Raw genomic sequence first — 14,483 nt, forward strand, 5'->3', positions numbered from 1 at the left:
ACTTTAAGAAAGAAGAGCATTCTAAATTTCAAGAAGCTAAAAGCAATGCCGTTGGGGCCAACATTCCATGTCAATGCAGAGAACTATGAATCCATTTTAACTGCTTGGCGGAGTTGTCAGAAATCCTGCCCATATAAAGTAAGTGGCATTAGAAACAATAATAGCCTGACCAGGGGTGGCGCAGTGGATAGAGCGTTGGACTGGGATGCCAAGGACCCAGGTTCGAGACCCCGAGGTCTTCAGCTTGAGCGTGGGCTCATCTGGCTTGAGCAAAATAAAAAATGCTCACCAGCTTAGACCCAGGGTCGCTGGCTCAAGCAAGGGGTTACTCGGTCTGCTGAAGGCCCGCGGTCAAGGCACATATGAGAAAGCAATCGATGAACAACTAAGAACGAAAAACTGATGATTGATGCTTCTCATCTCTCTCTGTTCCTGTCTGTCTGTCCCTATCTATCCCCCCCCTCTCTGTCCCTGTAAAGAAAAAAATTAAAAAAAAAAAGAAACAATAATATTCTAGCTGCAATAAGCACTTCTATTACCCAGGTTTTGGTTTCTAAATACCATTCTCCAATAAAAGAAACCAGGATTTCTTTTTTTTTTTTTTTTTAATTTATTTTATTTTTATTTTTTATTTATTCATTTTAGAGAGGAGAGGGAGAGACAGAGAGAGAGAGAGAGAGAGGGAGAGAGAGGAGAGAAGCTGGAAGCATCAACTCCCATATGTGCCTTGACCAGGCAAGCCCAGGGTTTCAAACCGGCGACCTCAGCATTTCCAGGTCGATGCTTTATCCACTGCGCCACCACAGGTCAGGCGAAACCAGGATTTCTTGGGAAAATGGTTGATTCCTGGGTTGGGCCATGAAAAATATAAGATGAACCTGGAACATCTTGTGATGCCAGAGTAAGAAATGCTCAAAATAAAGTTTGGGTCTTGTTAAGAGAACACAGATGCCAACATGAAGGAGGCCTAATGGTCAAAACTAGAACTTGAGAAATCAAGTTACTGACAATGTTAAATTTTAACTCACAAAATAAAATAAACATCCATAAGTCCATTCTGGTATTTTTAAAAAATGGGAGAAAAGGGGAAGGGGTACCTCCTTCCTTACACTATAATTCCAATTAATAAATGCATAAAAATATAGGATTAAAAAAATCAAAATAGGCAAACACTACAATAGTAACACTACAATAGTAACTATTACAGACAAGATCCACCAAATGGATGCTAAATTAGAGAGGGAAAATGTAAGGCAAAATGCTTATACAGTGTCATCATATCTCCCCAATATATTTATTAAGCCATAAGGAAATGTCAGTAACTGTACAGTGGAAACTACACAGCTAGCCCCTTAGCTAGGGATCACCAATTATAAGACATCAACATTACGAGTCCACTGATATAATGCACTAAGGAAAATACAGCAGCAGATCTGTGGTATTTCTGCCAAAACATATGACCTCATTCCATTTGTATAAAAAGGTCAGCCAAACCCAAAGTGAGAAACACTCTTACAAAATAAATGATGAGTAGTCTCCCGAACTGTCAAAGTTATGAAAGAAAAGGAAAAATTAAGGAACAAGGTGAAGGAGAAATGAAAACTAAATACAATGTGAAAACTGGGAGGATAGTGGAACAGAAAAAGACAGAAGAAAAACTGGTTACCAGAGGGAAGGGTGAGGGAGGAGAGTAAAGAAGGACAAATATACAGTGACAGAAAATGATTTGACTTTGGGTGATAGGCACACAACCAATCAACAATTCAAATGCTACAGAGATGGTCATCAGAAACCTATATACTCTTATTTTTCAGTGTCACCCCATTAAATTTAATTTCTAAATACAAATATATAAATTAAATAAATAAATAAAAGAAAAACTGTTGGAATTCAGGTAAGGTCTGTAGTTCAGTTAACAGTATTGTAACGGCCCTGGCCGGTTGGCTCAGCGGTAGAGCGTCGGCCTAGCGTGCGGAAGACCCGGGTTCGATTCCCGGCCAGGGCACACAGGAGAAGCGCCCATTTGCTTCTCCACCCCTCCGCCGCGCTTTCCTCTCTGTCTCTCTCTTCCCCTCCCGCAGCCAAGGCTCCATTGGAGCAAAGATGGCCCGGGCGCTGGGGATGGCTCTGTGGCCTCTGCCTCAGGCGCTAGACTGGCTCTGGTTGCAACATGGCGACGCCCAGGATGGGCAGAGCATCGCCCCCTGGTGGGCAGAGCATCGCCCCTGGTGGGTGTGCCGGGTGGATCCCGGTCGGGCACATGCGGAAGTCTGTCTGACTGTCTCTCCCTGTTTCCAGCTTCAGAAAAATGAAAAAAAAAAAAAAAAAAAGTATTGTAACAATACTAACTACTTGGTTTCAAAAATTTTACTGTGGTCAAACAGTATGTTACAGAGTATGGTTACATAGTAGTAATATGAGCATAAGGTGAAGCTGTGTGAGTTGTGTACAGTAATTCTTAATACTATTTTTGCAAATGTTTAGATCTAAAATAAATTCGAAATAAAGTTTAAAAATAACATTAAAATGGTAAACTAAAATAAAGGGCATTTATGCACCATTCAACGTTAAAGACAACAACAGATTGGCATCCGGATATGTTGCTCTGCTCCCTGACTGTGCCTCCTCCTCTGACCTGGCCCACTGCCCTACCCTAGAGGCAGGAGGTGGGGATCAGAGAGGAGTAGCGTAGGAGGGCACTACACACCGCCTACTGGAGAAGGGCGGCATGTCTTGTAACCCCAATCGAGTCCTATTACCTTTACTTATCTTGCCTGCAGAATGGCAAAATTGTCACTCAACTCACCTTATTGTAAGGAATAAACTAGGTAAGTATACATAAAATGTTTGGCCTATGGCAAATCACTCAATAAATATCACTGGTTCTTTCCATCCTTCTCTATTTCACTTAGAGATGGTCTCTGAGAACATACCGATTGAAATTAATATCTGGGTAACTGGAATACTCTGACTTCATCTTGGCATTTCGACGTGGAAATGTGCAGAAGAAAGCATTGGCTAAGAGACTGGCAATCTGTTCCTGCGACATTGTGATGGAGTGATTCATCTTCTGTTTCAGAAGCGGTATCGGCTGAGAAAAGAAACAAAAAACACAGACAAGAAGTGCAATAATTAGTTTAGCAATTTCAAAAGCGGAGGCATCAAATTAAAGTAGGAATAATTTCAGGCCACTCGAACACTTAACTCAGAAATACTGTTAGAAAAATGTACTTGTTTGACCAACTGCAGATTTCTAATCAATAATAATGATAGTGCAGAGAACACACAACATTACTTATTACCGAAAAACAAGATTACATTAGCAAGCAAGACATAAAAACACATTACCAATGTAATAAAAATTAAAAACAAAAGATGAAACAGAAAAATACAATGTTGAGTTTAACTATTATTGCACATGCAAAATTTTGTTTTTACTTATTTTGGACAGCAATTTTTCTCTTTTAGTCCTAAATAAAATTATCTAAAAAAAAAATAAGTAAAAGTCTTTTCCTTCTAATTCTGAATGACACTTCACTTGACCATTTCTTTATGAGACTCAAACCCAATTTTATGACAGCAATTAATAGAATATATGTATACAGACTTCTGTATAACCTGTAAAAAAGATAGGCATGTTCTAGGTAGGCCCTGGCCAGGTGGCTCAGTGAATAGAGCATCAGACCTGCATGTGGATATCCTGGATTTGATTTCTGGTGAAGGCACACAGGAGAAGTAATCATCTGCTTCTGTCCCCCTCCCTCTCTCCCTTTTCCTCTCAACGCCAGTGGCTCAACTGGTTCGAGTTGTGGCCCTAGGTGCTGAGGATATAGCTCAGCTGATTTGAGCAGCAGCAGCAGATGGGAGTTGCCAGGTGGATCCTGGTCAGGGCTCATGAGGGAGTCTGTCTCCCATCCTCTCACTTAAAAAAAAAAAAAAAAAAAAAGGCATGTTCTACCTAATCATTCCAAGTTGAGGAAAACTTTTGATGTCTGAAATGCCTTCTAAACTCAAATTTATTGACCTTTTAGTTTCAGTGTAATCCACAGGACCTAATTATTGTATCCAGTGGGTTTACTCTATTCTAAATGTTTACACAATATGTTTAAAGACACATGGTAAAACCAAAGACCAATGGCCAACATCTCTTTTACATATCAATTGTCAAATTAAAAGTGCTGGCAGTGGGGGAAGACATCCCTTCTTCTCCCTCTCTCTAATGGCCAGAACTAAGAGTCCTGGATGCTAGAACTAATCACACACCAGTACACAAGAGAACTGTGCTAATCATATCTAAGGAATCAACATCAGAAATCACACTGATGAAAGGCAGGCAAGACAAATCAAAATTGCAATACTATAAAAATGAACTGTTCTCTAAATAACAGAGAACACATTATCATTGCTAGAACAAGAGTTTGCTAGAGAAAGAAAAGGTTAAACTTGCTGCTAACTATTTCTCTTGGAAAAACACAATGGTATACAGACAAAGGAAACAAAAAGAATTTATTTTCACTTCAGTATCCAAAATTCTCTCTCCTTTCAGGTCTCAGCAACCACTATTTCTAAGAAAGGGGAAATGGCTCATATTGATCTCCATTTCCCATCCTATACATTTATTTACAATCCAGCAATAAATTTAGAAAAGGTAACAATGTGTCAACAGCTCAAAACAAATTGGTACTTAGCATTAGTAAGAAATGAGATTTAAACTACAATTTATCAACTTGCCCACAAAAATGATTTTAAAATTAATGGTGATATTTGAGGCTTTAACGGACATTAAACACTTCTTGTCCCCCTAATAACTACATAATCTTAAATAGCATAAATGATTTCTGTTCTCTTGGTGAGGAGAAATGTCTGAAAGCTCATTTGGGAAAAACCACAAGATGTAAATCTTACCATCAACTGCTCATCTAAATAAAATAAGAGACTATACTCTGGTTTCTCTTCAGATCGCATAAATCTTTTGTCTTTTAAATACAATAAGAGACTGATTAATATAAACAAAGGTCTTCACAAAAGTGCATGTCCAAATTTGTTTTCTTTAATTTTTTTTATAAATCTAATATTCACCATTTAGATTTGGTCTAGAGAATATTAATGTGATAAATCATTAAATAACAATACATGCAATTTAACTTGCCAAAGATATATTTTGATAAATTGAAATGTTAATTTCCACAGCACAGATTTACTTTTCGGTAGACAGAGCACAGAATTAAAATGTTCTCCCCATTAACACACTAATAGGAGAACAGTTATTTTAAATCCGGACAAAATGTTGGGGAGTCACAACCTGATTTTCATTCTGCCAATTGATTTGTTATAACTTACAAATTTAGATGCTTTTGAATATATATACCATTAAATAAAATAAGAAAATGTTCTCCCTAAGCATTAGGGGGAAATGATTAAGCAATTCATGTCTAAAGGCAATAAGCTGTCAATTATGAACTACACATTGAATTCAAAAAGCATTTAATTGTGCAAAACCTAAAGAACAATATAAATGAACAAACAGGCCCTGGTTGGTGGTCCGATGGATAGAGCATCAGCCTTGTGTATGGATGTCCCAGATTCGATTCCCAGTCAGGGCATACAGAGGAAACAGCCATCTGCTTCTCTCTCTCTTCCCCACCCCTTCTATCTGTCTTCCCCTCCTGTAGCCAGTGGCTGACTGGTTTAAGCGTAGGCCCTGGGTGCCGAGGATAGCTCTGTTGGAGTGCCATCAGCCACAAGCACTAAAAATAGCTCATTACTTGAGCATCGACCCCAGATGGGGTTGCTGGGTAGATTCCAGCTGGGTCACATGCAGGAGTCTACCTCACTATCTCCCCCTCCCTCTCACCTAGAAAAAAATAAAAAATAAGTAAATGAACAAAACAGAAACAGACCCATAGATACACAGAACAGACTGATGGCTGCCAAGGGGAGGGTATTGGGGGGACTAGGCGAAAAAGGTAAAGGGAATAAAAAATACGAATTGTTAGTTATAAAGCAGTCATGAGGATGTAAAGCACAGCATAGGGAAAAGAGTCTATATTACTGTAATAATTATGTATGGTGCTAGGTGGGTATTGGAAATATCAGAAAGAACACTTCGTAAAGTATATGACTGTCTAACCACTATGCTGCACACCTGAAACTGATACAAAATAATATTGAATGTAAACTGTAATTGAAAAATAAAAAAACATTTAATTAAGTACCATGTTAAACTTGGGGACACAAGGAGGATCTCCCTTGAAGAAAAACATAATCAAGGGAGCTACATAAAGACATAAATTATTAAATAATGTGCTAGATATGGTTTGAGTGCTATAGGAGGTATTAAATTTAACTGGGAGAAGTAGGGAAGGCTTTTCAGGGGAAGTAAAAGTTAGAGCCTAAGAGGCAGTAAGAGATTTTACTAGGTAAGAAAAAAAAAAAGGAGGTAAAGGAAAAAGAATGAACCTGAAACATAAGCAAATAAATACAGGCATACCTTGTTTTATCAAGTATTACTTTATTGTGCTTTGCAGACATCTTGTTTTTTTGTTTTGTTTGAAGTGAGAGCAGGGGAGATAGTGAGACAGACTCCCACAGGTACTCCAACTAGGATCCACCCAGCAACACATCTGGGCTGATACTTGAATCAAGCGAACTATTTTTAGTGACTGAGGCTGACGTGCTTAGACCAACAAGCTATACTCAGTGTCCAGGGCCAACATTCAAACCAATCGGGCCGCTGGCTGTGGGAGAGAAAGAGGAAGAAAAGGGGGAGAGGGAGGGAGAAAGAAGTAGATGGTTGCTTCTCTTGTATGCTCTGACGGGGAATCAAATCCAGGGCATCTATACACCGGGCCAACACTCTATCCACTGACCCAACCAGCAGGGCTGTTTATTATTGTTTTTTTTTTTTAATTTTTCCACTGATTTGAGAGAGAGAAAGAGAGGAAAAGACAGTGATAAGGTGGGAATGGAGGGGGAGAAAGAGAAAAAGAGAAAGAGAAGAAGAGGGAAATGGAAAGAGAGAAGCATCAACCTGTTGTTCCACTTAGTGTTTCATGTACTTGTGCACTCATTGGTTGCTTCTCATATGTACTCTGACCATGGATCAAACCTGCAACCATGGCAAGCCAAGACGATGCTCTACTCACTGAGAACCGGGCCAGGATGCAGATACCTTGCTTTCTTTTTCAAAAAAAATAGTGAAGGTTTGCGGCAACCTGCATCCAGCAAGTCTCATCAGCAACATTTTTCCAATAGGCTCAGATGATGCTTAGCATTTTGAGCAATCAAGTATTTTATAATTAAGGTATGTACATTGTTTTTTTAGCCATATAGCTATTCCACAGTTAATACACTATAGTATAGTGTAAACATAACTTTTATATGCACTGGAAATAAAAAAATTCATGTCATTCACTTTATTGTTTTATTGCAGTGGTCTGGAACCCAACTGTAATATCCCCAAGGTATGCCTATAGTTTCCAACATAAACAACCAACTGAGTTTTACCCTGCCCACTAGAAAAACTTATTTCAGATACAATGCATTGATGAGGTAAAATTAAAGTTACGCGAGATTGGAAATGGCACAGTGAAATGCTAACAACACAGCACATTGAAAATCACTCAGTGGTTCTAAGCGGAAGGTGGCAGCTGGCTCACGGGCATCGGGACATGGTTTTTGGTTGTGCCAATGATTAACTTGTAGTCTGGGGTGCCCCAATGACAGACTGAAATTGTGAGACCATTCCACGCATTCGGAAACTGTTCCACCCACATGTCCCCAGGGCCTCTGGAGCAACAGTGTTAAGCAGAACCCTGGCTAGCATGCAGCAAGCAGAACGGCTCTAGTAATAAAAGACAAAAGAAAATTCAAACCACTGCTGTGAGAAACATGGGAGAAAAATCTTGTGGAAGTTTGAAAATATGTATGTAAATTCTTTGACACCCACTTCTTTTAAGTAGAGCTCAATTACCATATCCTCACGTGTGGACTACATTTAGTAATTAATTTCTAGTGAACAGGAAAAAAGCAGACATGATGCTGGGTGCCTTTAAAAACCTGGTCAGCCCTGACCGATTGGCTCAGAGGTAGAGCACTGACCCAGCGTGTGGATGGCCTGGGTTCAATTTCAGGTCAGGACACACAGGAAAAGTGCCCATTGGCTTCTCCACCACTCCTCCTCTTCTATCTCTCTCTTCTCCTCCCGCAGCCATGGTTCCATTGGAGCAAGTTGGCCCCAGACACTGAGGATGGCTCCATGGCCTCACCTCAGACACTAAAAAATGGCTCCAGATACAACTGAGTAGAAGCCCCTGATGGGCAGAGCATCACCACCTTGTGGGCTTGCCAGGTGGATCCCAGTCAGGAGCATGCAGGGGTCTGTCTCTCTGCCTCCTCGCTTCTCACTTAAAAAATATATATAAATAAATAAATACCAGGTCAAAAAGGCACGACACTTCCTCACTTTGTCCTTTGTGTAGCCTGTTCTGGGGAAGTTAGCAACCATGTTATTAGGACATCCAATAAACTTATGGAGAGGCAAGCCCATCAGGTGCTAAATTTTGAAGTAATTTGTCATATAGCACTAAACAATTGAAAAAAACTAAACAAAATGGAATGTTACCAGCTATCTTCTTCTGTTTTTCAAAGTTAAGAGCTCATTTGTTATACAATATACCACTGAGGGGGGGGGGGGGCTAGTATTAAACCATTTGGAAGATAAAATGTTCTAAATCCATTAGTATGTTTTAAAATAATTACTGTTTTATTTTTTAAAGTTAGAGACTGAAAAAGAAGTCTCAGCAAGCAAATTTCAACAGTGTAAACTGAAGCTCAGAAATTGAATGCTGCATTTTTAATGTCCTTTTGTAGCCTTCTCTATAGCCTCTAACCTTTTCTAGCAAAATCAACATATTCTGTGGCAAAAAACAGCCATCTCTGCCTTCTGCCTCTCTGACCTAAGCTATTAGAGTTTACCTGTGAGTCACAAGAAAGTTACTAGGGAAGAAGTTGTATCTACTCACCTGAGTACAAATATTTGGTAGACAGAGTGCAATTTTCACCATATCAGGCAAAATGGACTGATATAAATGTTGGGCTTCTGCTTCTTCAAGTACCTGAAAACCAATGAAATGTTATCAGTGAAGTTTGTTATGAACTTAAATTATATTTCTGTTTTTCATAGGATCCCACCATAAGGCACATTATCAATACCAACAGGTGTAAAGTTAGGTGAGCTTACAAATTCATTTCCAAATGTATGTAATTAACCTTACTGAAAACTAATTAAGTATCCCAAAAATCAAATATCTTTCATTAACCATCACAATTAAATAAACTTAAAAATATAATACAGTCTGCCCTTGGTTAAATCAACTAAAAACTGCTTGACTATTAAAACTCTCTCAGGCCTGATTGGTAAGTGACACAGTGGACAGAGCACTGAACTGGACACTGGGGTCCAAGGTTCGAAACTCTGAGGGTTGCCAGCTCGAGTGAAGGCTTACCGACTTGAGCGCGGGGTCACTGGTTTGAGCATGAGAACATTGACATGATCCCATGGTCGCTGCCTTGAGCCCAAAGGTCACTACGGGCTTGAAGCTCAAGGTCGCTGGCTTGAAGCCCAAGGTTGCTGGCTTGAGCAAGGGGTCACTGGCTCAGCTGGAGCCCCCCAGTCAAGGCACATAACAGAAAGCAATCAATAAACAACTAAGGTGCCGTAACTATGAGTTGATGCTTCTCATCTCTCTCCCTGTTTGTCTCTCGCCCTTCCTCTCTCTCTTTCTCTCTCTCTCTCTCTCTCTCTCGCTTAAAAAAATATCACTTATTTATCTGATACAGTATTACTGTACTAGATTTCTTCAAAACTGTCAACACTTCAGACCTATGTCTAATGCTGCCTTAGAAACACAAATAAAATTCAAAATGTCATTTGAAAATACAACCAACCCAACTTCTGTTTGACATGAAATACACAATTTAAAAAATGAGCATGATTTTATTCCTTCTCATATATTATTAGAATATCTTTATGCAAATCTGACTTTTACAAATTATTATTTTATTAACTTATTAAATGCAAGCCAAGATATAAGTAGTAAAAGATTTTTAAAAGGTAAAATAATTTAACTTCAAGAGTAGCAAAAACCTTAAATAAGCAATTATTTATAGTATGTCACATAATATTATGTTGTTTATTTATAATGATGATGATGATTATAATGAAGACAATAATTTACATTATGGTAAAAAGAAAAGCTGCATTAAATTTTCCTACAAGTAAAGCCCTGCTCTCTATTGAATATAGGGGGTCCTCGAGTTACAACACAGTTCCATTCCTATGACAGTGACATAATCTGAATTTTGGTGTAAGTTGAAAAACACTCCCTAGCCTAATACAAATGGAACACTTGTGCTTTTAACAGTCCAAAATGGCATAGTAAGCATACTGGGAATGCCAACTCCCTCACTCATATGCTGCATTACTACATATCCTTCTGCCATGCGCAAACCAAACTAGCTCACCCACGTAGCCAAAACGCGCATGTCTAAATTTTTTTAAGTTTTTATGGGAGTGAGCATGGAAAACTCAAAATGTTGAATGTTGAGACTGTCGTAACCCGAGGACCCCTGTATATGTTATTTACTCTCCTCCTCTCATCTATGTAACACTATTTTATACATCTTGCATTCTAGTACCAAGCAGAGTACTTAATACTCACTGTTATTTGCTGAATAAAGTTAATAAAAATAAAAAATTGTATTTTATCCTGAAAGTATCCCTGCAGAGTAAAAAGCATAATGCTAAGTAAAGGAACCGAAGCTGGAAGGAAGTAAAGCAGTTTCCAATGTTCAATTAGTGGCATACACTGAGACTAGATGCCAGGGCTCTTCTTCCTGGTTCCCAGGAAGGGCATCTTAGAAAACAGCACTGGCCACGAAACTGGAAGACCACAGTTAGAGGCCCAGATCTGTATCTTCTCTCTGCACTAACACAGAAACACCCCTGAATTCTTTATTTCTTCATCCATAAAGAAAATTCTAACTCTGTTTAACATACAGAGTTATGAAGGCTCAGATCTGTTTTATGAATTCTAAAGCTCCACATACCAATCACAAAGCATTATTATCTAATGCGCTAGTAATTTGCAACCTTTCTGGAGCCTGCTCCTCCTTTTATAACCTCCAGGTCAATTAACTGCCAAGTCCTACTGACTGACCCAGCAGGGCCTTACATAGTCACTGCCACTTCTTAATCACTACTAATACCTGTCTCAGCTCCTCATCCAGTCAAACCAAGACTACCACACAACCATACTCTAGAGCTGCTGCCCTGATTCTAGCCTACCTTCTGTTTCTGCCCCAGCACAACCGGGTATGTCCCTGCTGTACTTGACAGCTTTCCACAGCTCTTCATTGCCTTTTCAATACAGTACAAACCCCATGGACGAATAATGAAGCTATATAGCTCCAGAAGCTTGTCTAGTCTTATTTAGAGAAACACACACACACACACACACACACACACACACAACCTTCTGTGCATTTTACATACTAGGTGACTCAGCATTTTCTAACACTTACCTGTGTTTCCACAGATACAATGTGCACTTTTCCTGAAATATCTTTCTTCCTCAGCTCTAAAACTTAACTAATCTTTCAATGTCTTGCTCAAGGAACATGTTGCTTCAAAGTCTATCCAAATTGACTTACCAAACTAGAAGGTAACTCTCCCACTTGTAATGTATTTGTACTTCTTTTCACAAGACACTTAAGACTTCTGCTTTATGTTGTGGTTATTTATAGATATGCCTTCTAGTGCTTTCTAGAAGTTCCTTTGAGATAAGATTTATGTTGATTTAAACAATGACGTGCATTGGTAACATTCTCAATAAGAATATTTGTTGCCCTGGCCAGGTAGTTCAATTGGTTAGAGCTATGCCAATATGCCAAGGTTGCAGGTTCAATCCCCAGTCAGAGGACATGCAGGAAACAACCAATGGAGGCGATGATAGCAGAATTGCTTCTCGGCCTTTTAGCAAAGGTCAATGAACGCATGAGTAAGTAGAACAACAAACTAAGGTTTCTCTCTCTCTAAAGTCAATAAATAAGTTTTTAAAAAGAATATTCATTAAATTGACTGACACTTCCTATCACAGGCAATTTTGCAAAGCTCCTCCACTTCCTTCTCTCCACTGCCTACCAGAATCTCCACTGCTTAGGACAAATACTAGAATTGTGTTTGTTTTTAAAGAAAAGTAAATCAAACTGCATATGAACTGAGCTTTCTATAAAATACCTTAAATTTATTGAAGCTATCTCTAGAGCTTCCCAAGTCTGACAGGTAGATTCCTATTTCAAAATTAAAAAGAACGTAAGACAGAACTATTAAGATCATTATATCCACCCATTCTTCAGGCATGTTTTTAGATTACAAAAATGAAATATTAGAGGGGAAAAAAAACAATTATAGTACTAAATTATGTAAGGATAAAAAAAATCAACTGGAGAAGGTGAATGTTTCTGTTCTGTTCACGACTCAGACTGACACTTTGAAGAGAATGTGACAGCTTACAAGAAAACAAACTCACTCATTCCCTGTAATTTCTGAAGATTCATGCAAGTCTGACAGGCCAACCACAGAGAGTGATCTCTCATGTGTATCACCCGTGACAATTACAGTTTCAATAAAAGTGTTCTCCAATTTTAGTAAAGTCAAATTGGTTTTCAGGAAATACCTAGCCTAATATTTTCATATTTAAGAAGGCATATTTCACAAATTATTGAACTAATTTGTGGACCTAAATAAAATAGCCCCCAAATTTCTTTTATTTTAAAGTTACTTCTTGATTTTTTTTTTTTTTTTTTTTTGTATTTTTCCAAAGCTGGAAACAGGGAGGCAGTCAGACAGACTCCCGCATGCGCCCAACCAGGATCCACCTGGCATGCCCACCAGGGGGCAATGCTCTGCCCATCTGGGGCGTTGCTCTGCTGCAACCAGAGCCATTCTAGCACCTGAGGCAGAGGCCACGGAGCCATCCTCAGCACCCGGGCCAACCTTGCTCCAATGGAGCCTAGGCTGTGGGAGGGGAAGAGAGAGACAGAGAGGAAGGAGAGGGGGAGGAGTGGAGAAGCAGATGGGTGCCTCTCCTGTGTGCCCTGGCTGGGAATCGAACCTGGGACTCCTGCACTCCAGGCCAACGCTCTAACACTGAGCCAACTGGCCAGGGCCTACTTCTTGATTTTAGAGAGAGAAGAAGGGAGAGAAAACCAGAGAGACAGAAACATTGGTCTGTTCCTGTATGTGCTCTGACCAGGAATCGAACCAGCAACCTCTGCATATTGGGACAATGCTCTAACCAACAGAGCTATCTGGCCAAGGCCAAAAATGCTATCTTATGACATCAAAAAAGGTACAAAATGAATATGGCACAGGGAGCAAGGGATCTGAAAGGCTGTGATAACTGAGGTCAGCAGTGATGACTTAGGAAAAGGCCTGTCCTGAGTGAGAAGCCATCCTCCCCCTCTGTCCTCTTCAGCTTTGGCTTCAAATAGCTATTAAGAGTTTCCCTATGAATTTTCAATGTCCTATGACTCAAATCTGGAAAGGAATGATAAGAATCACAGCTCATTATAAGCATCTGATATAATTTTAAGGAGAATACAAAGAGCCTTTTAAGTGTTTGTTCTATAACTTACGCAGGAAAAAATCTTTGTCATTATATTAATTTGGTGGTTATTTAACATGGAATAAATCAAGCTCCTGTAGACACTTTCCCATCACTGGTTACCAGAGATGAGGAAAAAAGGGTGGGGGAGTGCTGTGATGGAATCTCCTTTTAGTCTTAATTTCCTATTCCATAGCCAAGCTCTTATTAGCCAGTACAGAAAAGAAGAAGAAGAAATTAAGTGAGAAGGCCCTCCTGCTAATCCTCACAACTCCATATTCCATCTCTCCTAGTCACTGTTTTGTTTCTCTTGACATAAGTCTGCATTAGTTTCTTACTTTACTCAGAGAACAAGCTATTAATGGCTTAAAATTTACAGGCTTTTGTAGATAGGTATAGAAATTTCACCATGTACCACTAGATCCAAATAATTAACAACTGATCTGAAAACACAAGCAATTTAGGAAGAATATCCTCATCCAATTCTTGAAACAAAATATACATCCAATCAAAAACAGCCACACTATTACCTATACAAATGTCATTATATAAAAAGAACAGAATTGTGTAGGTTTATGAAACATGAAGGAAGTCTTCTCTAAACAGTATTTACTGATAATCATTATCTTTTTTTTATGCTGATAATAAAATTCAGAGCACTCTTACCTAAGAAAGGACAAAACATGATTATACACCCTCATTATATTCTGTCTCCAAAGAAGAATTAACTTCTGAATACCATCATGGTAAATAATTATCTTTAGGAAATAATCCCACACTAGCACAAGATGCTGACATGTCCTTCTCATCTCTCAT

General features: G+C 39.0%; 1 protein-coding gene and 1 non-coding gene across 5 annotated transcripts in view; one reads left to right on the plus strand and one right to left on the minus strand.

Moving 5' to 3' along the window:
* PARG (poly(ADP-ribose) glycohydrolase) overlaps positions 1-14,483 on the minus strand; it is a 149,356-nt gene that overhangs the window by 90,150 nt on the left and 44,723 nt on the right. For all 4 annotated transcript variants that reach the window (XM_066348199.1, XM_066348198.1, XM_066348200.1 and 1 more), the window contains 2 exons: positions 9,024-9,116; positions 2,934-3,091 (listed from right to left, as the gene is read on the minus strand). In XM_066348199.1, coding sequence (XP_066204296.1) covers positions 2,934-3,091; positions 9,024-9,116 — 251 coding nt within the window. The remainder of the gene's footprint in view (positions 1-2,933; positions 3,092-9,023; positions 9,117-14,483) is intronic.
* On the plus strand, positions 1,930-2,005 carry TRNAA-AGC (transfer RNA alanine (anticodon AGC)). Its single transcript has one exon. It is a non-coding gene; the product is annotated as a tRNA-Ala (tRNA).

This window comes from Saccopteryx leptura, chromosome 9 (genome assembly GCF_036850995.1).
Source record: "Saccopteryx leptura isolate mSacLep1 chromosome 9, mSacLep1_pri_phased_curated, whole genome shotgun sequence".
In the NCBI taxonomy this organism is placed as follows: Eukaryota; Metazoa; Chordata; class Mammalia; order Chiroptera; family Emballonuridae; genus Saccopteryx; species Saccopteryx leptura.